Source organism: Mustela lutreola, chromosome 13 (genome assembly GCF_030435805.1).
Source record: "Mustela lutreola isolate mMusLut2 chromosome 13, mMusLut2.pri, whole genome shotgun sequence".
Lineage (NCBI taxonomy): Eukaryota > Metazoa > Chordata > Mammalia > Carnivora > Mustelidae > Mustela > Mustela lutreola.
The window spans coordinates 45796515-45821084 of NC_081302.1; the positions used below are offsets into that span (position 1 = coordinate 45796515).

Consider the following 24570-nt stretch of genomic DNA (forward strand, 5'->3'; position numbering starts at 1 on the left):
GGCATCTCCAAGGCTGCACTCCAACCTCTAAGGCGCAGTCTCCAGAGTTCTGCTACACCCACTTTCTCTGTACATGAAGTGTGTCGTACGAAGATCCACTCTGCTACTGCACACGGGGTTTTCCTCCAGGTTGTCCCGATGGTTCACTGGGATAGGCATGGTGGTCATGCGAGGGGTCCTGGGATGGAGACCCATCCAAGCGCACACAATGCATATTTGTTCTACCTCTTTGTGTTCTTTGACACTTGAGTACAACAGTTATTTATAGGAATTATGAATCCTGAAACACTAGATGGGTAATATATCTGTATCTCATATAATGGAGCACCTGAAAAAAAGTTGCTCCTAATGTTTTGCAAAATTGCTTTGCCAGAGCTGTGGGTTCTACCCTTGGGTCAGTCTCACTACTTACTCTGGGGAACCTGTGACGAAGACATTTGCACCTGTTGGGGCAATAGAATTAAAAACAAAATCTTCTCCCATTCTAGGAAAAAACCTCTGCTCTCACTTCTTCTCAGTTCATGTTTGATTTCTACCCTGTGCAAAGCCAAGGACCCTCTTGGCTGGTCCTGTGGGACTCCCCCCTCCTGATCCTCAGATCCAGCTTGCTGGCATCATTACTGAAAGAGCGTTAAGCCCGAACGTGATACACCTCACAGGTGGTCTGCTGAGAGATGGCAGTGACAGGAAGAAATCTCACTCCCTTATCTAGCCAAGCAGATAGAACCCATTACATACGTGTTCCCAAGATAAACAATAACTAGCTGTCAAGTAAGGGGATAGCATCCTTTGTTACATAGTTCATCCTGGACTCCCAAGGTAAGCAGGCTGTTGCCAGAAACTGGGCTTGCTTCTTGGTGGACACAACCAAGCCAAAGAATAGAAAAAGGAAGGATTTTACAAGTAAAGGAGAACACTGGTGCTGTTTCCCAAAGTAGAGTACCCCCAACAACCAAACTAGGGAACTTTTAAGCTAATGTTGTGTACATATTCATGAAAGGGCTTGCATAATGGGGAATACAGCCTGGAACTGGAGCAAAAGTCATCGTCAGGTGACCCAGTGTAGGTCACCATCAGGAGGACCTGCAAGGGTCAGCATCATTGCGTCTCTGGCTTCAGGTGGTCCAGCATTTGAGTGCTCAAAAGGATTTCTCCAGCCAAGAGAACTCGAGTGTGTGTGAGGTCAGTCTTTACTTCTGAATATGGTCAGGCTATCTCTTGGCCTCAAAGTGTTACAGGATTGTGGGATTCTTGCCGCAGGGAGTCAAAGAATGAATCTCCACAACACAAAAGGGTAAAATGAAGTGAAAGTTTATTTAAAGGGATGGTGAGAAGAGAAAGGAAAGGAGGAGCTCTCTAGAGTGAGAGGGGTCCTGAATGGGTTGTCCCTGAGGGTTTTTTGGGCCCATCCTTTATTGAAACCTAGACCAGGGAGCTTGTGGCCTGAGATTCTTGTGTGATCTTGGTCTGAGCAAGGACCACTGGTAACACCCTTAATGACTTACTTCTTTGAGGTCTGGTCATTTTTTGTGATTATGCTGTAAGCGCCAAAGAAAAATACCCCCTAACATCGGGGCCAGGTGCTCTGGTCTGTTCCTGTAGCTCTTGTTTACTGTTTCATAGCCTAGTCAAGGGCCCCCCATCTCTCCCTGCCTATACCTAAACCTAAACCTAAACCTAAACCTAAACCTAAACCTAAACCTAAACTTTAACCCTTTCCTTACTCCATAGTGGCTGTTTTCTCTTACATTCTGGCACAAGATGGCAGAGGTGGCAGAAAAATCAGATGATTTTTCTTTTGTCAAGAAAGCCATGCGTTGTCTCTCTTTTTCTGGGGACCCCCAACTCTCTTACAGGGTGACTCTCTGTATTAGCTTATGAGCTTTATCTAGTAGAGAAACAAATTCTCATATCTTTATGACAAGAGGTTGTTTGCATCTTTCAACAGGGCACCTTGCCTCCCACAGAAACTGGGAGATGGAGGAGCTATATGCCTTGTTTACATTTCAAAGAGATGCCTCCCAGGTCCTTGAGACCCGCATTCATGGGTCATCAAGCTGACAAAGGCCTATCTGGTTTTCAAAGGATTTATATACATTTCAAAGAGAGAATAAACTACTTACAATTACAAGTTTTCTGAAGTAAAAGTCTGAGAAAGAGGAGGGAGGAAAATCTCTTCCCTCATTTTCTTTTCTTTCTTTCTTTCTTTCTTTCTTTTTTAAGATTTTATTTATTTATTTAAGAGAGAGAGAGAGAGAGAGGCGAGCATGACTGGGGGTGGGGGGAAGGGCCAGAGGGAGAAGGGTACTCTGCTGATTTGGGAGGTTCCAGGATCATGACCTGGGTCAAAGGCAGTCACTTAAGTAACTGAGCCACCCAGGTGCCCTTCTTCCTTCATTTTCAGCAGGGAAAGTTACACCTCTTATTTTTATTTTTATTTTTATTTTTCCTTATTACACACCCCATTCCAAGTCCTCGGACGCTGTGATCCGCATTTCTAAAGGGGATTCTGCTGATCAGTTCAGAAGCGCTGAGGGTTGCAGTCAGTAGAGAGCATCCAGAGGAGATGGGCTGGAATGCATATTCCCAGGACGGGAGCCAAAAACCACAGCAGCAGAATTTTGGGCGTGGAGCCAACAGCCAGAGGTAAGCCCAGTTTCCAGAGGATTCTGCTGGTTTCTACAGGAGGGGCATTCCGCCTTAGGTGACAGCACGGATTTTTCCCAAGGGGATACCTATATCCAGAGAGACCTGATGATTTTCCTAGGCCGCACAGACTTGAATAGTTGAAGGAATCATTTTCTAGATCCTCAAATTTTCATTTTTATTTTTCCCCAAACTGAGCTTTCCGAGCATACTGCCTGTGTCTCCTCTGCCTCTTCCTCTTCCTCCCATCTATCCAGGGTCATCTTGCTCTCTCTCTTTCAACAAAGGCAAGGCATAAAAAGGAGGGTTGTGTGTTTACGATTGTCCAATACCCCTCCCCAACCCACTGTGCTTTCCATACAAACGATGCATTTAGAAGAAGGAGAAACAGGAGGCACAGAGGGGAAGGAGGAAGAGAGAGACCTACCTTTTAACGTCCATGAATCTGAAAATGATGCTTTCTTCCTGATTGGGTGGGGAGACTGGGCTGCAGTGGAGACAATTCAGGAAGAAAGAACTCCCGAGCGGGAGTCCTGGAGCAGCAGAGGAGAGAACGTGGCCAAGAAGTACTGCAGGCCTCTTCTTTCACTGTGACGACACCCAGCAAGGCTCCCTCTAGCTTGGAATTCAGGAGTGAGATGAATGTTTAAAAGAAAGGTGTTGGGGTGTCTGGGTGGCTCAGCCAGTTGAGTGCCTGACTTTTGATTTCAGCTCAGGGCACCATCTCCAGGTCCTGGGATCAAGCCTCACGTTGGGCTCCGTGCTCAGCAGGGAGTCTGCTTGAGATTCTCTCTCTCCCTTTTCTTCCCCCTTCCCCTCCCCTCATTCTCACTCGTGTTCTCTCTCTCTCTCGAATAAATAAATAAAACCTTTAAAAAAATAAATAAAATTTGGGCGCCTGGGTGGCTCCATGCGTTGAGTCTCTATCTTTGGCTCAGGTCATGATCCCAGGGTCCTGGGATCGAGCCCCGCATGGGGCTCTCTGCTCAGCTGGGATCCTGCTTCCCCTTTTCTCTCTGGCTGCCTCTCTGCCTGCTTATGATCTGTCTCTCTGTCAAATAAATAAATAAAACTTAAAATTTTAAAAAGTAAAAAAAAATTAAAAATAAAAGAAAGTTATTATACTGTGTTTGTTGATTTGGGGGAAAAATAAATTAGACATTTTCTGACCACCCCGCCCCCCAAAACCCTTTAGTTTTATTTGCTTGACCGGTCTGACACGAACACTAGCTTTGGGTGACCTATGGAATATGGAGAACACTATCCAAAAACGGAATGAGTTAAATGTGCAGTTCCAAGGCTTTGAAGAAAACACCCAGATATAGTAAAAGCACATGTACAACATGGTAGGAATGTTATCTTTGCAAGTTATAAAATTCTCATTAAATTTTTATATCACCTTAAAAGTATGCTTGAAGTTGGGGCGCCTGGGTGGCTCAGTGGATTAAGCCACTGCCTTCAGCTCAGGTCATGATCTCAGTGTCCTGGGATCGAGCCCCACATCGGGCTCTCTGCTTAGCAGAGAGCCTGCTTCCCCCTCTGTCTCTGCCTGCCTCTCTACCTACTTGTGATCTCTCTCTCTGTCAAATAAAATAAATAAAAATCTTTAAAAAAAAAAAAAGTATGCTTGAAGTTATGTGGTTGGTTTTGTTTTATATTATAATGTTTAGGGATCATGTGGGGGAAAAAATATGTAGAAAACAGAGCCTTAAAAGATTGGAATGCTTGACACCTTAGGCAAACACCTCATTCAGGGCTACCCAGCCCAGAACAAGCAGAGAGCAGAGAAAGGGAGCATCCCTCCAACCCCCACCCCCACCCCACCGGCACCATTGGCACCAACAGCTCTATGTTTGTGATAAGCGCAATAAGGTCTTGAAGGGGCCTAATAAAAAACCTTGCAAAAATTCCTGATAGCACACCCATATGATGCTGAGTAGGAACTTAGAAAAGAACAAAAGTGAATGGGTACAGAAATTAGAAACAGATACGCCAATGAAAATTTTCTCATAGCTAGAAAATAGTACCAACTTCTTGATATATGAAAGGTGCTTATAAACTTATCTGTTTAACATTTACTACTTTGTTATAACTAATTATCATATTAATTATATCTATTAGGAGTTATTTTGGCTGAAAGTAACAACCTTAGTCTCCCTTAAGCAAACTGTATTAGGATTAATTAGAATCTTGGGGTATCTCGCAGAAGAGATAGCCCAAGACTCCAGAAATGGGCATAAATCAGGTATTGGTGAGGAACCCAGAAGGTTCTCTTCGTCCTTCCCTTCTGTTTTTCTCTACTCAGGATGCCCGTGTGGCTCAGTGAGTTAAGCATCTGACTCTTGATTTCAGCTCATGTCATCATCTCAGGGTCATGAGACTGAGACACCCATCAAGTCCACACTGGGTTCTGTGCTCAGCAGGGAGTCTGCTTGAAGACTCTCTCCCTCGGCCCCTCCTCCCTCCTCAAATGAATAAATAAATCTTAAAAAAAAAAAATGCTTTCTATTCTATCACAGTAGATTGGCTCTATTCCTAAATAAAGAAAATGATAAAATGGGTTGAGAAATTTCTGAATGTTACTTGTTGCCAGTGTATTTGTCTAAAGAGAAATCTCACTGGCCCACCACACCACGGTCCTCTCCTGGGCCAATGAGCCATGGGCAAGGGAACTAGATCACATTTTAAATAATGTCATTGAAGTGTTCAAGGTTTTCACTCACTAGGCTTTATGATCATTGCTTCATTTACCCTCATATTAATGTCCTCCAGCCGAAGACCACAAAAACATAGCTGCCATTGAATGAACTTGGTTTATTGGCTCACTGAATTGACAGAGACCACATGCCATGGAGAACTGTGGGGTGTCTTAGAGAGGATGCCGAAAAGGACTTACAGGCATTTTAAAATGTACATGCAATTTTGTTTTCCTTCAAGTTTAGTGAGGACAACAGAGTAGAAGACAACTGCCATTGAAAGACAGTTCGTGATGTACAGTTGCCCAGAGTAGGGGGCAAGCCACAGGAAAGAACACCGAGGTTTGTGGCAGGCAGAGAGTGAGGGGAATGGGAAAAGCCTTCATTGCGCTTTTCCCAGGAAGGGATGGGCCAGGTTTAGGACAGTCTGAATAATTTCCCTGGGTTGTGGGGGTTAGGGGCTGCCCTCAGTTTTCTGATGCCTGGTGCTGGGAAGATTAAGACAGGGGGTTAGTGTCTCTCCAGTGTAAGTGGGCTTTGAATTAGTTCCTTTGTGTATGAAAGAGGGGGTCAAGACAGCAATGCCCCAGATGTCAAACATCAGATACAGAAACTAGGAAATGTGGTTAATACAGTAAAATCTGGCCTGGTGTTAGGGAACCTTGGGGATGCTACAAGAAAAGTGGGCTCTGCCCAGCCCTGGATGTTGTCAAGAAGTAGAAACTTTTGTGATCAGATATATATATAATTTTTATCTAGATGGTGGGATGAATGAGGTAGAACTAAAGCTGTAACTGGGAAAGTAGCTGTGGGCATTAAAGTTAAAGCCAGAAAGAACAGATGTTTGGTGCTTTTTTGTGCTTTGGGCAATATTCTTTTGGTTTTGGCTTTTTAAATTTCTGTTGTTGATTTTTGATATTCAGACATGATTATGGAGTGCTTTTCTTGTTTCTTGCTGAAGCATGGTCACAGTGACATTCTCTGATGCTGGGTGTTGTTTTTGATTTTTTTTTTTTTTTTTTTTTTTTACAGATTTTATTTATTTATTTGACAGAGAGAGAGAGCACAAGCAGGGCGAGTGGCAGGCAGAGGGAGAAGGGGAAGCAGGTTCTGTGCTGAGCGGGGAGCCCAATGTAGGACTCAATCCCACGACCCTGGAATCGTGACCTGAGCTCGTGAAGGCAGATGCTTAACTGAATGAGCCCCCCAGGAACCCCTAATGTTAGTGCTCTGTGAAATTGTTCATGGGCAACAAGAATTGAACTCCATCTTGGCCTGTTTCTCTCACAATAATCTTATAAGGTAAGTACAGTTGACCATTGGACAAAGTGGGAGTTAGGGGTGCTGACCTCCATGTGTAGTCACAAATCCACGTATACCTTTTGACCCCCCAAAACTTTACTAATAGGCTACTGTTGACCAGAAGCCTCACCAATAACATATACAGATGATTAACACATATTTTATACGTTATATACATTATATACAGTATTCTTACAATAAAGCAAGCTAGACAAAGGAGAATGTTATTAAGAAAATCATAAGGAAGAGAAATGTTTACAGTTCTGTACTATGCTTACCAAAACAAAGTCTGCATGTAAATGGGCCCATGCAGTTCAAACCCATGTTGTTCAAGGGTAAACTGTACTTCTATTAACCCCATTTCCCAGATGGGGAAACAGAGTTAGGGAGGTGAAGCTTATTTACTAAAGTCACAAAGTCAAGAAGCTATAGAGCCTTTGTTTCCAGCTACTTCATGATTCTACTCTCTCCCTACTGTAAATACTGTGCAAACATAGTGGTTCTTTCTGAAATTATGTGCTAAAGACAGAGGGAAAAGTAACACCAAGAGAAGAGGGGTTTGGGTCTGGATAAACAATTAAAAAAAAAAAGTCTACTCTTCTGCAAATGTATTTAAGTGCATCATAGTGTTATTCTGATAATGTAAATCGCTTTCTTTTGTTGATGTCTTAAATCTAAGTAAAGACTCAGATTCAGGGCTTAAAGTTGAAACATTTGAACCCAGAAAAATCCCAACTCAGTAACTGGATATGACTTTGCTAAGCAGGAGCTAGGTGCCATGAAGAATCTAAGAGCTGAGTTCCAAGAAGTGGTATAAATGGAAGCTGGAAGGAACAATTCCTACTGAAATAAGCTGGTTTTCTATAAGCAGCTTACTCACAGCAAGTGGCACAATTTTTGACTAAGGTGATTAATTCATGGGAGAAATTATTTTAGGAGATAACTAAACTGTAATCTGGCCAGGCCACAATGTTTCTACCTGTACTGTCCATGAACAAGGTCGTAGCAAATGGCCTGAGTTGCCTGGAACTTGTTTCTCAGCAGGACAAAAATAAGAAATGACTTCTCAAAGTTTTTTTGAGGGATACAAAGGGAAACTCAGATGGAAGTGGTTGTATATACACAGGGGATTGTTTTGTGCATACCATGAAGACATGGGAAAATGGTTGTTTTACCTCAAAATGAAATACCTTATATAAAATGGTTATGAAAATCTTCAACCTTGTGATCATCACATGTATCTGGATTCCTTTCTTGAGTTTATGAGTGTTAACGTGTTATAAATTCAAAGCACCAGGTGAAGAGAAAATGTGCAAGTTATTTATTCAGTGCACATAAACCTGAGCACAAAGAACAGAAGAGTTACAGTAAGTCTGTAAATATTTCTCTATAACTGTATTTGTTTTAGCATGTATATATCCATTCAGATCGAACATGAAACCAGTGGGGGAGAAATTACTGCACGTTTGAAAAAACCGCCATGTAAAGCTTAGAAGTATTCAAAGAACTGTAAAAATGCCAAAGTTATTCATCTATGAGCTGTCTTTTCCCAAGAGATCTAAAAGATTTATAAAATTAAAACAAGTACCTATTAAGTAGCAAATTAAGCCTCATGTACTAGAATTAACTTCTGTCAGCACTTGAAAACTGTAGAGTAAATACAAAGGAAAAAAACCTGAAAGGGGTCAAAAACTAGGGATTTATCCAAATCCCTAGTTCTTTTAAAGAAATGACTGGGGTTTCTAAAAGATGAAAGTTTAACAATAGAAAATTTAGGCTCACATATATATAAAACCTCAGGTCACAAGAAAAGTTACTCTAAGCAGTAGTAACACAACGAATATAACAATAATTGTAACAACCTACCTGTCTTCTAAGAATCAAGAGCTTTACAAGTAATAGCAACAATTTAAAGTATCTAAAATGATCATAAAGAATTATTATTTTTATGTGAAATATTTCCTAACAAAGACAATTATGACTATCAACATACAGTTAGCACAACCCAGTCAAGAGTGGAAATTTACGAGTGTTTCGTTGAATGTAGCCATAATGTTCACTATTACTGCAGTGAGTTGGTAAGGATCAAGAAAATACCCACATTGGGTTCACAGTTGTTTTTATTGAGGTATTACTGGAATACAGAAAAGTGCATATAATTAGTGGTACCATTTGATAAATTTTGACATATATGTATATTTACCCATGAAACCATCACCACGATCGAGAGAATGAACCCATCCCTGCTCCAGAAAGTTTCCTCTTGCCCTTTGGTAACTCCTCCCCCCTCCACTCCCCACCACTCCTCCCCAACCTTAGCAAACACTCATTGATCTGCTTTCTGTCATTATGGATTACTTTGCATTTTCTATAGCTTTCTACACATGTAACCATACAGTATGTTTTCTCTCTCATTCTCTTTCTCTCAGGAAGGGGAGAGAGGACTAGCCTCTTTTGCTCAGCATAATCAATCTGACATTTATACATGTTGATGTTTTTTATTTCTTTTTATCACTAAGTAGTATTTCACTTATGGATATCCTACAATTTGTTAATGCCCTCATGTATTTATGGGGGAGGAAAAATTTTCCTGTACCCTTCAAAATCCTTTTGGCTGGTCTAAGAATTAAATTGACATGAGACAGATTAATAAGAGAAAATCTAACCTAACTACATACGTACAGGGACTCCATAAGAATATGAGGCCCATAGAGAGTCTCGTAGCTGAGGCTTTTATGTCATCCAGAGGTAAGGAGAAGGGGTTTTGGGTCTGGGATGTCAAAGGGGAGGGAGACAATTTACAAGAAGATGATAAAGAGTAAATGTTTGGTAATCAAATGTTTGCTGAGCCATACAGAAACAATAGGACACAGAGAGGAATTTTAACAAACAGACTGCCCAAGTTCCTCCCTGTCTACCCTCATTCATATCACACTGTAATTATCTATGGTGATGGCTCCCTTCTTGGAGCAAGTCCTCTATCAAAACTCTTTTAAACAGTCAGAGAGAATTTCAAAGGTTCTTCCTGAGCCTTCTGTTTCTTAACAATAATCAGCCTAAAATAATCCACATGCCAAAGAAACACATTTTGGGGTGACAAATTTTGCTCCCCTAAATCTTAATAGAGTTTGGATTGTTTCCAATTTGGGGCTATTATAAATAAAGATACTATGAACATTCATGTACAAGTCTAAGTATGAACATATGCTTTCATTATCACGGGTAAATTACTAGGAGTAAAATGACTGGGTAATATCATAGGTATTTTTTAAGAATCTGCCAAATTCTTTCCCAAACAGTTTGTACCATCTTACATTCTTACCAGCAGTGTATGAGAGTTCCAGTTCCTCCACATCTTGGTGTGGTGGGATTTTCAATTTTGGTTGTATTAATATGTGTGTAGTAGTTACCTCATTATGGTTTTAATCTGCATTTCCTTAATGACTACTGATGTTGACCATCTTTTCATATGCTTTCTTGCCACTTGTTTATCTTCTTTGGTCAACTGTATGTTCAAGTCTTTGACCCATTTTTTACTGGGTTGTTTTCTTACTGTGTTTTGAGAATTCTTTATTCATTCTGCATAGAAGTCCTTTATCAAATATGTGGTTTGCAAATATTTTTTTCCAAGTCTCTCTTTTCATTCTCTTAACAGTGTCTTTGAAAAGCAGAAGTTCTTAATTTGATTCAGTACTATTTACCAATTTGTTCTTTTACAGGTCATGTTTTGGTGTTATTAAAAACTGTCTAAATGCAAAATCATAAAGCTTTCCTATATTTTCTCCCAGGTACTGTGTTTAAGTCTATGAGCCATTTCTCTGATATTCTGCCCTGCAAAATCGACCTACCTGTCTTTCCTAAACTCCCTCTTCCACCTCTCAACTCACAGAGAACAGGCACTTCCGGGGTTTCCCCTCCCTACACCATGGTCTTGAAACTCTCCAGGCAGCAGTCTGGAGCAATTACCCAGCTCACCTGGTGGTTTTCTATCTGTCAGGACTCACTGTACCTTGTTGCCTTGTGTCCAGCGTCTTAGGTTCCAGTTACGTTTTGTCTAGTTCTTTAAGTGTTTCAGGCAGGAAGGCAAATCCATCCTCTGTTTCTCCAACCTGACCAAGAGCAGAATCCTAGAACTCTTGTACTTTAACGAAACTGCCTTTCTTTAATGACAAAAAAGCAGGAACTTGCCACTCATAATTAAAATTTGTCACCAGATTCCTCTAAGCTTTTCTTTTCCTATAAAACCCCTGAGGCCTGTGATAATTATGGATATTTCTGCATTCCTCCCACTAGTCAACATAAAAACGGGTATTAAAAAAAAAATCCTTTCTGTCCTTTCATGATGGTATTTTTCCTATCTAGAGCTGTTCTAAATTTATTGTTAAAAAAACCCCAACAAACCCTACCTAGACCCCACAAGATGGGAAGCTAGTCTCTTAAAACCTTGTATAAGACTCACTGAGTGAGTTCCAGCAGTCTCTGAAGTGAATCATTGTATTACTTCACTTAAGGCCACCTTAATATGAAACAAAATATGATGTCATTATAGTTCTCTTAAGTTATAATGTTTACTACCCTGGATTATACAGTGTGTACCTGAGAATACTAGCAAGCAATGTCTTGAGATTTTAACCTACATTATCAGTCTAACCATGGTCATAAACTTTGCTATCTGGAAGGAAGGCAGATGGAAAAATTAGCAAAGAAAAGAGAAAGGAGTTAACATGTGCCAGAATAATCCATCCACTGTCCAGAGACCACCCTCAGATCATTTAGGAAACTCTTAACAGAAGAGCTGATCATTCTAGGATTTCTACATCCTGGGTGGGGTTGGGAATTCTCCAACATGCAGGTGGCCTCATCTCTTGGAGAATGAGAGCTGTCACACACGGACAGGATCTTGTTCTCCTGCATGTGCCAGTCGGGGACAGGGCTTGTCACAGGGCAAGCACCTCTCTGACGAGTACCACGCATTTTCCTCCTTTATTCCTTGTGGTTAGTCCTTGCAGTCAGCTGAGCTAGACACGGGGTTAGGGATGGTGTTCTAGCTGAGTCATGAAGAAAGGCCCACAGGAGATGTAACTGTAGAAACACTAGAAAAATATATGAGCCTGGAGGTGTTGCCCGTATGGCCCAAGCCTGGAAGGTCAAGTAAGCTACAAACTCTTTATTTAATGGGATAGAGACAGTCTTTCCATGCTATTAGTCCTAAAAGCTTGAAGTGAATAATTAGGGAAAAAGAGAAAGAGGGAAGGAAAGAAAGAGGAAGAGAGCAAGAAATAGGGGGAGGACAAGAGGGAGGGAAAAGAAGGTGGATGGGGCTCAAGAAATTCTCTCAACTCAGTTTTCTTCACTTTTTAGCCAATAGTTGTTTCTACAGTATCTTACTAAGTGAAAGTGGTATGGGGGGGGTAAAGACAAGGTTAGCAGCACTGACCACCCCTCATGTCATGCGTCAGGTCCACCTGGAGAAGTGGTGGAAGTCTGGGGGGAGCCTCAGGTGCTTCCCCAAACTTTGAAGATCCTTTTCAGAAAACTGATACCCACAGCCCAGAGGGGAAAAATATTTTAAAATTTAAAAAAAATTAAAAAAATAATAGAGAACAGAAGGTAAAATATTAAAACTATAAATGGGTAATTTTTAGATGTTTAGCAAAAATAAAAGTCAACAAAAAACATTTAAGAGATGCCATTTATAATAAATAGAAGAAATGTGGAAAAGGATAATATGCAGATGCAAAGCAAACTGATAAAGGGAGCTACACCGTGAGTAGCAGGAGACTGGAGATTGTGTTGGTCTTGTTTACAGCGTGCAGCCCAGGACACTGTCGGGTCTCAGTAAATAGTTACTGAACAAATAGATAAACATTAATTTTTGAACGGTAATTAAAGCCATTTTTTTTTTCTTTGAAAGGAGAAAAAAGAATTTGAGCTAAGAATATGGATACGGAAAGTCAAAGGAAAAGGAAGGTTTGCCGCAAGAGGGACAATGGGAAGAAAGGAGTTTCTAACCAAATTCCTTGGGGGTCCTGCCTGCTTTGAATCCTGACTCTAACACTTGTCCTTTGTGTCCTGGAGCGAGGATCTCTCCAAAGGAGCTACCAGAGCTACAGAGTGGAGACAGAAATGTGTTCCTCATAGAGTTGTGGTGAAGATTACAAATGGAAACGAAGGAAGAGAGTTGAAGCCAATGCTAGCATGTAGGAAAAGTTTGCAAAGAGTAATGAGTATTTTAGGATTACACACCCCATCCTTACATCCAGGCCCACAGAAGGCCTTTAATAACAGAAAGTCACAGAGAAGCTTAGCTTTTCGTATAGTTAGCCCAGTATATCGTGCTCTGTCAGCAATGGACTCCTTCCCCTCAGTGCTCCAGCAACCACCAGCAGCCAAAGCACAGGGAGGCTGGCCTATTTGCTGTCTAATTTAAACCTTTCTTGAAATCTTCAGGTCAAATCAGACATTGCTCAGATTGTCATTCAGAACTGTTCTTAAGGACTGAACTATCAGACAACCACTAGCCAACACTAGAGCATCCATTGAGGGTTTATTCTAGGGAACACTGGGTGTTACTAGGTATTACTGTTTCCATCTGTTAAACAAGAAAGCGTGTAGAACTAGTACCTCTATTGAAGCTCTTCTGCCTCTTCCCTCATTGACCTATTAGCTGTCAAATTCATTAAAACTACCATGGGTCTTCCTCTGATTCTCAATCCAGGACACACTTTATAGTTTACTTAGAGATCTTACAAAAAACACCATGCCCAAGCCATCCCCTTCCTAGCTGACTAAGATGCACAGCAGTGGAAAAGAACAAAAAACAAAGAACTCAACACTGCTAGCCATGTCATTGTCATGTATCCTTTCACTTATTATGAGGCTGTAGAAACAATCAACTGTGGGTTAATAAATAAAATGCAGAATTCACAGGCCCTAAATAAGAGCCTGAGCCCTCTCCTTCAAAGCCAAGTAGGACATTGTCTTAATTACTTTGGCCAGAGGATTTGTTTTCTCCTTCCTTCCTTCCTTCCTTCCTCTGTCTTCTTTCCCCGCCACCCCCTTTCCTCTTATTCCTTCTTTTTAACTGTTCTTTTTTTGGCTTCACAAACTGAGACTATGGGAAGATTGTCTTTGTCATATTACATGAAGTTTGTAGTTCAGACATACTCCTCTCTGTAATGGACATTGTGGTTTCCCTCGTCTTTGGCAAGAACCTTGTGGACACATTTCTTCTGTCTGGAAACATGCTTCTGTCCCCACTTGTAATGTCGGGGCACTTGGGTCAGGCCCAAACTAATTCACAGACCCTTGCTGAAGTCACTGGTTCACAGGTAGGGAAGTAGCACAGTATGAGCAAATGCAGCCTCAGGAGAAAGGCTTCTTTTCTCTTCTGAGTGCCCTTCTGGAAGTGACCCTAAGCCCATCCCCGGACTCAGTAGCTCTGGGAGTTGAAACCATCTCATGATCCCATGGGGCAGCCTGCTGTAGAATGCAGTGGACGCCAGAGAAAGCAGAAATGAAAGATGCAAAGGATCAGGGTCTTTTGTGATAACGCTGCATCACTGAATCAGCTGGAAACTATTGAGCTTCTGGTAGTTCAGTGAGCCAGTAAATTCCCTTTAGTGTTTAAGCTGGCTTGAATGGGGTTTTCCATTATCAGCAACCAGATACATCTTGAAAGATCTGTCACAAATTTTAAAAGGAAGGGAATGCTTGGTTTTGAGCTGAATTACACTTGAAAAAGCTAGCCGAGTGCTGAAAACAATACATTCAAACTTTAAATACTTTTTGCTCTCATATTTAGCAGCTACTACCTTACTAAGAACTGTTATCCGGTTGCAGGTTGTTTTGCAAGAAATGTGGCAAGCTGTGTCCATCATTTTATCTTGTAATTATGGTGGTGGGGGAGAGGGACTTCAATATCCTGTGATTGTTATTGCATTCTATACTATGGGACTAATTAAGATGAACAAGAAAGATACTATTCAGCAAAGAAAACATACGGTAAAACAATGTATATAACAGCGCATTGGTTTTATTGATGGCAGAAGAAAAGATTCTCTTTCACTTGTAGAAGGTACTTGCTCTAGTTAACTTAGTAATTTTTTCCCCATTCTTTGTGTGGGCTGGATTATTTCCCCTCTAAAATCTGCTTTTCCATTCTCCAATAATAATATTCATCATGGCTGCACCTTATTCTGAAGGAAAAGTAGGAAGTGTATCAACAGGTTTTGACCAGGATGTTTCAGTCAATGGCTCCTTTCTTCACAAAGACTCTATTGAAAAAGAGAGGGGAAAAGTGAGATTGGATCCTCAAATTGACTTTTCTGTACTCAAGATACACTTCTGCTGAAACATATGTACCTGTGAAGTGCTTGTATAAATGTTAATAGATCCCATGTAGAATAAATTGCACACTGTTGTCTAATTTATAAACATAATTTCTATAAATCAGAATATAAACAAAAAGCAAAATGAAAATAATTTTTCTTCCCGAAATTCTTAGAGTACATCTCTGTCACTGTGAGCCCCATTATCGCTGGCATGTCAATTTTGGGAATTTGGATTAACTCAATGGTATTTAACAGAGGATGACCTGGAAAAGATGCTCCTACCTGCTCCCAACATTTACCGGCATGGCTCCATTAGAAGTACTTTGGGGGGTGACCACAGACAGAGCTGAGAGAAGTGGGGAGAGAAGCCTGTGTGCCAGAGTCCTGTGCTAGCCACCTGCGGGAAAGTGCACTGGGCCAGCAATTGCACAGCGCCCCCACTGCATACCAGCAGCTCCTACCTCTTCCAAAGCAAATGGTCTCCTGACCAGAAAATGAAGAGCTTTGGGTACTGTTATCCTCACATGAAGCCAACCTATCCTGCGGGCACCAGAGGGTTCTGCAGCAGCTATCTTTATAGAAATAATTTCCTTGATCTTGATTTCAAATGTTTTACAAAGGGACGCTGGACCAGATTGTTTAAAAAAAAAAAAAAAAAAGACATTAAAAAATGTATTTTTTTTAACCAGCTGAAAATGCTGTTAAAACCTGTATTTTAGAAAATAAAATCATGACATTTATGTAGTAGTCGATGCTTAGCTCTTGGCTTCAAGGTTTCTGGTTGATATGTGAAATTGTAAGGGCTGTTCTTTCATCAAACAAGAAACTAGAAATGAATCCTCAGAGGGACTCAACATTCATTAAACTGTTTTCCTTGTGGTGTCTTGACTTTGGTGGCCCTAGGGGGCTCCAGATTCTCCCCACACAGGTCATTTCTGTCTTTTCACAGCAGGATGTGGCACTCTAACCAGGCCTCGACTGACTACTGCAAGAGCTTCTTAGCTTCTTTCCCTCCTGGTGCTGTAATCCAATATCCAACAGCAATACTGCCTAAGCTTAAGTTTGATCATATTAGTCTAATTTGAAGTTCATTGCTACCAATATAGCTAAAGCTACACTCTTGTGTCACCACCAATACATATGCCGAACATCTGCTGAAGCTGTGAACTCTGCTTCTTCCCCTCTTTAAGCATTCCTTGGCCTTTAGAATGTCTTCAGGGGACTCTACTCCACCACGAAAATGAAGCTTCCAATTTATTTTTGAGACCTGCCCCTACTAATTGGTATCCAGTTTCCAGGACTCCAGTCGCATCAGAAACCTCTTCAAATGCATATAGTTTGGGCCAGTTTCATGGATTAAAGAACTATGTATATTTCTTCTACCCATATTGGCTCATATTTATGAGTTATCTGAGATGATTATGACAAGTCCAGGAACTAGAAGTTTGGAGTTTGGGCCCTCATTCCTCTCATGGCTCAGATCTGACTTACCACCACTTTGTCCTAGACCTGGGCCCATTTCCCCACATTGCTCCTCAACACCTCCTTCTCTCACCCATCCTGGACTCCGAGGCATCTCCTGCTTTTGCTAGTAATTAATGTGCTTAGTACCAAGTAGAGTCCAGATTCCTCTCCACCTTGGGTGAAGTATATATGCACGTGCAAGGAGGTGGGATAAAGGGCTTGAAAGACAACTTTTTAGGACAATCAAAGAATGTGTAAATTTCACACCAAAAACTTTATCGGAATATACTAATTTAATAAACATTTACTGAACAGGTGCTATGTGTCATTCATCATCTAGAAAAGTACCCAAAACATTATAAAAAAAAAGTATGACTATGAAATTAGGGTTTTTAAGTGAGAACAGAAAGTGCCTTCAGTGTTTCTTATACTGAATAATTTTAGATAACAAAACCTGAGAAAAATTCCAGCACATATTAGAATTCACACTTATATTTGCTGGGAAATCAAATGGCGGGCTACAATGTGTTATCTTTTTAAACACTTAAGTTAATGGAAACCAGGAATGAGGAAACAAAAAATCTTTCCTCTCAAGAATAACATATTTTCAAGAACAAAAGGTATAATTCTTATTATTGGTGAACCTCCCATTCAAAGGTAGTATCTCAAAAAGAAAATTCTACTTCATAATCTTTCATGTTTAAATTAAAATTTAAAAATTACTAATTTTTTCAACCAAGAGCACATGTGTTTTGCTTATTTATTTTTCAGAGTAAATTAATTTTCTTATCAATGTCAGGAATCTAAAATCTCTGTCACACATTTCCCACATCAACAGTACAATTCAAAGCCAGCAAGCGATTTGACTTAGGGAACAGAGAAAACCACTGACATTGTGATGTTTCAGTCGATTGGAAGTAGCCTGCATCATAGTATTTGGTATTGACGAGCTACGGTTTCTGATTTACTTGAAGCAGTATGTTCTTTTTCAGAGGATATTTTCTGTGGAAGCCTAAACTGAAGAAGGGCTGAGAGGATGGGAGTTCCAGCCTTCTGGCTGCAGCCTTACCCACCCTCACAACTGCCTTTCTACTTCCAGCCCTGCCAGGCCCTATCCACCTTCTACCCTGCAGCCTGGGATATCGCTGAAAAGTCCTAGTCCTGCATCCACTGTTAGGCAACCTAGGGCAATCAGGGAGTTGAGAACCTTTGGCTTTATTTTAAAACATTGGCTTAACCAATTTAGAAGCGCTCAATGAGCTATGAGGGAATTTCCAGTTTTCATTCACCTTAATTTTAAGCACCCTGAACTTATGTTCAAAGTGGATGTTCAATCTCACACAATGTAAAGTTGTGGAAGTCCTTACATATACTTGGAGTCTGCTCTGGTCAGTGCTTGCTACGGAAAAAAGCCCAACATCGTGAAGCAGTCCTTCTGTGATAGTTTGGACGGTAGGTCCCGGGTGTTTACTCAGTGGCTTTGTATTAAACACGAAGAAAGTCAGTGATAAGACAAAGAAGATGCCGCTCTGGCCCACTGGGGTAAATCAGAAGTCAGATAGCGTGGGACTTCCGCTCCAGGCAGACTACTTCATAAGGAGCTAATGACTAGAACATAGAAGAAAACATTCCTTCACTAAGATGACAGAGCTAATTTGTAACCAGTGAAAGAGCTTTGGGAAAGCTGAAGGAGATCTACGACTTTGGAACAGCACTGCCTAGCACAAATATAATGTGGGACACATATGCGATTTTAAGTTTTCCATTAGTCACATTTAAAAAAGTACAAATAGGTGACGTGAATGTTAGTAACATATTTTATTTACTCTAATTTATCAGAAATAGTCTCATTTCAATATATAAACAATACAAATTATTGGTATTTTTTTCCTAAGTCTTTAAAATCTCATATGTATTTTTCATTTATAGCACATTTCAATTCAGACCAGCTGTATTTCAAGTGCTAAAAAGCCACAGCTGGTTTGAAAAATTGAGAAGGTCACTTAGCAGGGGGAAAATACAATATGGATAACAGCCTTAGCAAAATGAAGAGCTGAAACGAGAAACTGAGAACAATTTCTTAAAAATTCTCAATGGTCTTGTTAGTGAGAAGAAGAAACTGAGAAAAAAGATACAGTTAAGTCTAAAATACTCTCATAGTCTTTTGAGTGATATGTAACAAAAGCTGTAATGGGAAAACTCTCAAAATATTCAAAAGTCATAGCATAAATAAAAAAATAGAAATGTTACTAAAGATGACAAAAGTATTTCTTTCTTCTATTTCTCAACCTTCCTATTGAAGATGATTTCAGAGAGCAACTCTCTGAAACTCTAAGATGAAAGTTTCTGGATCAATAGCACAGGGCCCCCAAATCCCATCTCTATAAGCAATCACAATATCTTCACCCAATTTCTGAAGATACACTATGAAAACATTTCGTCTTTCTTAAAAAGGACTGAAATTAATTAAATAATAAAAAACTTAATTATTCAAGTTGGTGATTATCTGGTCCTTTGTTTCCTTTTATTTTCTTCCTGCTTTCAAACTTAAAGACATTTCACTGATTGGCATCACCTCCAATAGAAGAAAGTAGGTATAGAGAAAAAAATAGGGTTAGGGGTAGCATTTGTGGGGAAAGTTTTGGTGGAAAAGTAGATTGTAGCCATGGTATAATCTTATATACTTCATAACTGAAAGGTCTGAAACATCAGTTTTTTCTATTATATTATTATGAATTATTAACAATTAGATTTACATATTCAACATAGATGCCATCTCCCAATGCCAATTTTACCTTCTCATATTAGTTCCGGGCCCGGGGAGGTTGGTAAAACTGCTGGGTGGGCCGAGTGGATCTTCTTGGCTGGCCATCACCTCCTCTACGGAACTCAAGCGTTTGGTCATAGGTGCCTTCTTCCTCCTATTTGTAAAGAGTCGTGAATTAAACATGTTCAGAATAGCTAAAGTTTCCTAAGTTAAATACTTTATGGTGCTGATTTTGATATGCCCTCTTAAGCTGCCCTGGGATTCACATCTGTCAACTTTTATAACAGAGGGAAGCAAGGGGAAGGAAAAAAAAAAAAAGAAGCAGGGACATTGTTAAAACTCTTTGGTTCTTGATAATAGAAGAATGAACTTGACAGTGGTAAGATTAGAATCAAATTTAATTCTAGAGGAGGAAACTATTTCCACATAATAGCATGATTATCTCACCAAATGACTTGACACAAGGGGGTGAAATCACAGAAAAGCAAGCATTATAATAAAAATTTTCCTAAATATTTGGGCTTCTTAGTATGTCTAGGTATTTGTCATGGAAAGGGATTTTGGTAAGATGGAAAAGGGGTTGAAGAGCCAGAGAACGTTCACCAGCTGTCTGTCCTCATCTGATGAAATCTCCAACATCGTTAAGAACCTTACATCTGGAGACAGGAAAAAATAATGGATTGGAATGAGGAGGAAATACAATTTACACATAAAGAAAGCTTCATGCAAGACATAGCAATGGCCACAGTAAGACACAAACCATTTTCTTCTCATTTTCTTTCTTACTGAGGGGATAGATCGATCAGCTCAAGGAATAGCATGAAAAATTAGGATAAGCAGATTAAGTAGCAGAAAGAATACAGTTAATTATAATATTTGAAAAGAACTTAGAAGCAACAGAAACGTAGCCAAAGCCACACTGGTTTCTTACTGAGTGCTGCCACCCTGTTATTTTAGTATTTTTTTTAAATTAAAGCAGCTATGAAGTATGTTCTCTTTTAAAGACAGGAAAAAACAAACAAACAAACAAACCCTGGCTCTCAGTTTTGTTTATGAAAAAAACAGCATCTATTTCAAAAGTAGGGTTTAAATTCCAACTGAATTAGCAGAGCACAATCATTTGCATGATTTTGGAAATGTGTCCCACTTTTTTCTCCTCCTCCTCACATTATCTCTGAACCTTCTTTCCCAAAAGATTGCTTTCCTTTGACCCTATTAATACCATATGAAGTTATACAAGAGACTGAGTTTTATTCTTCAAATTTTACAGACCCAACTACCGCAATTTTACCTGAGAGAAGCAGAAAGATGCTAAGATAATTTGATCAAATCCCATCATTCAGAAATGATATTTAATATGTGGCACGAACATAACTCTCATTATTAGGCATCCTCCATGGTATTCTTAAGAAAAAAACCATTATTTCCATTTTATACAAAGGACACTGAAGCCCAGGAAAACTTTGTGACCTTGCCCTGATACTTCTAAGGTAAACCTGGGTTTTGATTCAGATGAAACTGCTTAAATCTTTACATCTCAGTCTGCATGTTCAACAACCAACCCTCTTAGGGGCCATCATCACCTAAATAAGAGAATGGAGAAATGTGACAATCTATCAACATCACTCAATAACTACATTTTAGAGAAAAACTTCCAGATTAGCTTTGCTTTCTCTACGCCCCTTTCATTAACAATCAGCCTCAAAATGGTTAGAAGTGTCAGGTATTATGTCTATAATTTAGTAAAGCAATTAAATGCAGGAAGAAAAATTTAAAAGTGTTCAGGAAAGTAGAGAATTATTTTTCATTATTCTGGTTGCTGTTCTGAATGATGATTGTCAAATATTATAGCTAAATTTGAAAAGGAGCTATTTAATTTTATAACATGACAACATTTGAAGCTCTGCATTTAACTGAGAAGAATGAAAATATATTTGCTACTGTAATAGATGAAGTAATTATTTCAGGAATTTGAATTTTTTTCCTCCACACTCAGCTGTAGAACTGGCTAGAGGACATCTAAAAATCTATCCTTTATCAATAAAAAACACTGTTAAAGGTAGGAAACTACATTTGCTGAGGGAGGGAGCTGGACTTATATAATATGGCATTGGTATTTGAAAAGCGATCTCTACTGTGTTTAAAAGATTCACAGACTGTACTAGCCAGAGCCAATTAAATGGTTTTATAAAGATGACTGACCATGAGATTTCTTTCACATTATTTGATGTCTTCACAATCTTTTTATACAAAGTAGGAGAAAAAATAAAAATGATTCTGACAGCTTGGTTGGTTTTCAGTTATTGTCAAAGGCATGGCCTTGCTTTTTGAAGTTTTAAATATTTCTCTTGCAGGATACTCGAGGGCAAAACTGGTCACCCATAGAAACTACTTCCTATAGTCCATAGCTAGTAATTGTTAGCACTGCATTAGTACCTCTTTCCATTTTATGTAATACATAGCTCAATATTAATGGACGAGTTTCTTTGGAGTCCTCTTTTGATGGCATTTACCTATTTTTTCCTTCTAACTATCTTCTTCCTTTAGGTATCACTACTCTGTAACAGATTTAAAATTTTTAAAAATTTAAAAATCTTATAGTTCACAAACATTTTTAAAAATCTTGAAAATTAAAAAAAAGAAAAATAACAACATTCTGTTATTATTCTCAAACATTCTGTTTGAGCTGGCATAGTCCTGGAAGGCCATACAGACTGTCCATCCCCATCGATCTGAAAATGAGGAATCTCTAAAGCCTGAGGGTGAACTCATTTTCCCATATCACAGGGCTTATTCAAGGAAGAGTCCAGACTGGGGTCATTTTGTTGTTTCTGGCTCTCAGGCAAGATACTTTAAAAAACTTGTGATACCTTTCATAAAATGAAACTGACCAATGTCATCTTCATCCAACCTTTGAGATTCAGAACTATTTTATTGGGACTCAGACTTTTGACCACCTAAACCCGGTTTAAAAACACGAAATAACTAAAATTTGAGTATCTATGTGCCCTCTTTTCATACCAATATTTACTAATTTATTGTTCCTTTTAATGAGAAGATACGAAATGCAATAATCATTGTGATATTAGGCATGAATGAAATATTTTGAAGAAAACAGAAGAGTCGCAGCACCAATGCATAAAGGAGATGTACAACTTCATTTATAAAACATGTTCAACGGGTCACAACATTGTTTTGTGAATCACCTTCAGTGTATACTACATCTGGAGTGAGAACACAGACAAATACATACTCCCTCATTTATAAGTGAGCTGTGGTACGAAAGCTCATTGCAAGTCAGTCACTTGGAACCTGGAACCTATCTCAGTAAAAGGTACGTAACATTAAATAGCAGTTGGGTTTTCTCATTTTTCAAGGTGAAGTGCAACTAAGTGTACAAACCAGTATTTGAGGGAATGTGCTAGGTCAGCGGTTCTCAACTGGGAGTGATTTTTTCCCCCATTGCCTGGTGACATCTTTGGCGGCCACATCTGAGGCGTGCTATTGGCATCTAGAGGGTCTAGAGATATTTTTGGTTCTTACAAACTGAGGGGCTAGGATGTGGGGGAGCTGTTACTACATCTAAGGGGTGGAGGCCAATGATGCTGCTAAGCATCAAAAAAGCCCACACAACAAAAAAATCACTGAGTCTTAATGCCAACAGTGCCCAAGTGAGAAACCCTGGTAGGCCAATGAAGGAGGAAGAAACTTCCTACTCGTAAGTGACAGGGCAGCCTGGAAAATAATTCTGAAATTCAGGAAGTTTGGGTTTGCTACCCTTCCACTTTTTCTTTTGGAACTTTTCTTCTGCCTCTGTCTCTAAAGCCTGAACTCTGACCCAAATTCTCTCTGGAATTTTTGGGGGAGGGAGGACTCTATTTGCCCATAATGTTACATTTTCCTCTGTTCCAGTGACACATTCATATTATCTTGCCTTAAATTGCTTCAGCATTTTCCCATGGCTATAACTCTGTGAGGAGACAATCAGAGATTATTTGGTTGGTGAGAGTGGGGAGAAGGGATGGCCATTCTCTTCATTAAAAAAAAAAAAAGAAAAAAAACTAGAAAAACTTATTAATACTGTCATGTGTCCTTTAATAGCTATTTTGTGTGCAACTTAAGAATGTTTCTTCTAGTCAGTCCCTTCTAACAGAATTTGTGTAGTAGTTACAAAAACATAATCCAAAAAAAAACAAAAAACAAAAAACAAAAACATAATCCAGTATATGAACTGCATTCTGTGTGATCTCAACAATAAGCCTTGAAATTTAGGATATTCTGAATAATGAAATACTCATGAGTAGATATCTCCTTCAGTGATTCACATATGAGCTACTTACTCTGTGAATTTCCAGGCCACCTTTTATCTGCCTCAGGAGCTAGTGTAGTTAGTTTATAGAAATACAAACTGATTTTAATATAAAAGCTAAGCAAAAGTTAAAGACAAACTTGCTTTCCCAAAACATCATGTAATAAAGGCGAAACTATGCAGATAATAAAAAGATTAGTGGTTGCCCAGGGTTAGGGGGAACGGAGAGATGAACAGGGAGAGCACAGGCAGTAAAACCATTCTGTTATGATACTACTATGGTAGATAGGTGTTATATATATATATATATATATATATATATATATATATACACACATTATTTTTTAAGATTTTATTTATTTATTTGACAGAGATCACAAGTAGGCAGAGAGGCAGGCAGAGAGAGAGAGGAGGAAGCAGTCTCCTTGCTGAGCAGAGAGCCCGATGTAGGGCTCGATCCCAGGGCTCTGGGATCATGACCTGAGCTGAAGGCAGAGCCTTCACTGAGCCCACTGAGCCACCCAGGCGCCCCGATAGGTGTTATGTTATACATTTGTCCAAACTCACTGAATCTTAATGTACACTATGGACCCTGAGCAATAATGTGTCAGTGTATATTTATCAGTTACTATAAAAGCACTGCCCTGGTGGGGGATACTGATAATGTGGGAAGCTGGGGCGGGGGGCAGTGCGGGGAGCATAGGAAAAGTCTCTGTACCTTCTGTTCAGAGGTACTGCTCTTAAAAAAACAAAGCCCATTAAAAAAATAGACTGTAAAACAGGCCATGTCAGTGGGATACTTTGTGCCTTGTATAGTGCTGATGATATAGTAGGTCCTTAATATTTGATGAAATATATCTTGACCTGCCTTCTTAAAATGACACATTTTCAATCCATTCAGATTCTTCCTGTGGTTATCAGCAACTAGAACACGACAATTAAATTCCTTTCATCCTTGGGATGCCAAGAGAATTAATTAATGTGTGAAAATCACTTTGAAGTTTACTGAGCTTTCTGAATTGGTTCTAGATTATGCTTAATTTTGATTATACC

At 39.5% G+C, this 24570-nt stretch overlaps 1 protein-coding gene across 3 annotated transcripts in view; it reads right to left on the minus strand.

The window, feature by feature from the left end:
• Positions 1–14659: 14659 nt before the first annotated feature.
• Positions 14660–24570, minus strand: part of TDRD3 (tudor domain containing 3) — a 166565-nt gene continuing 156654 nt past the window's right edge. For all 3 annotated transcript variants that reach the window (XM_059143676.1, XM_059143675.1, XM_059143677.1), the window contains 2 exons: positions 19237–19362; positions 14660–14920 (listed from right to left, as the gene is read on the minus strand). In XM_059143676.1, coding sequence (XP_058999659.1) covers positions 19246–19362 — 117 coding nt within the window. In that variant the 3' untranslated portion in view covers positions 14660–14920; positions 19237–19245. The remainder of the gene's footprint in view (positions 14921–19236; positions 19363–24570) is intronic.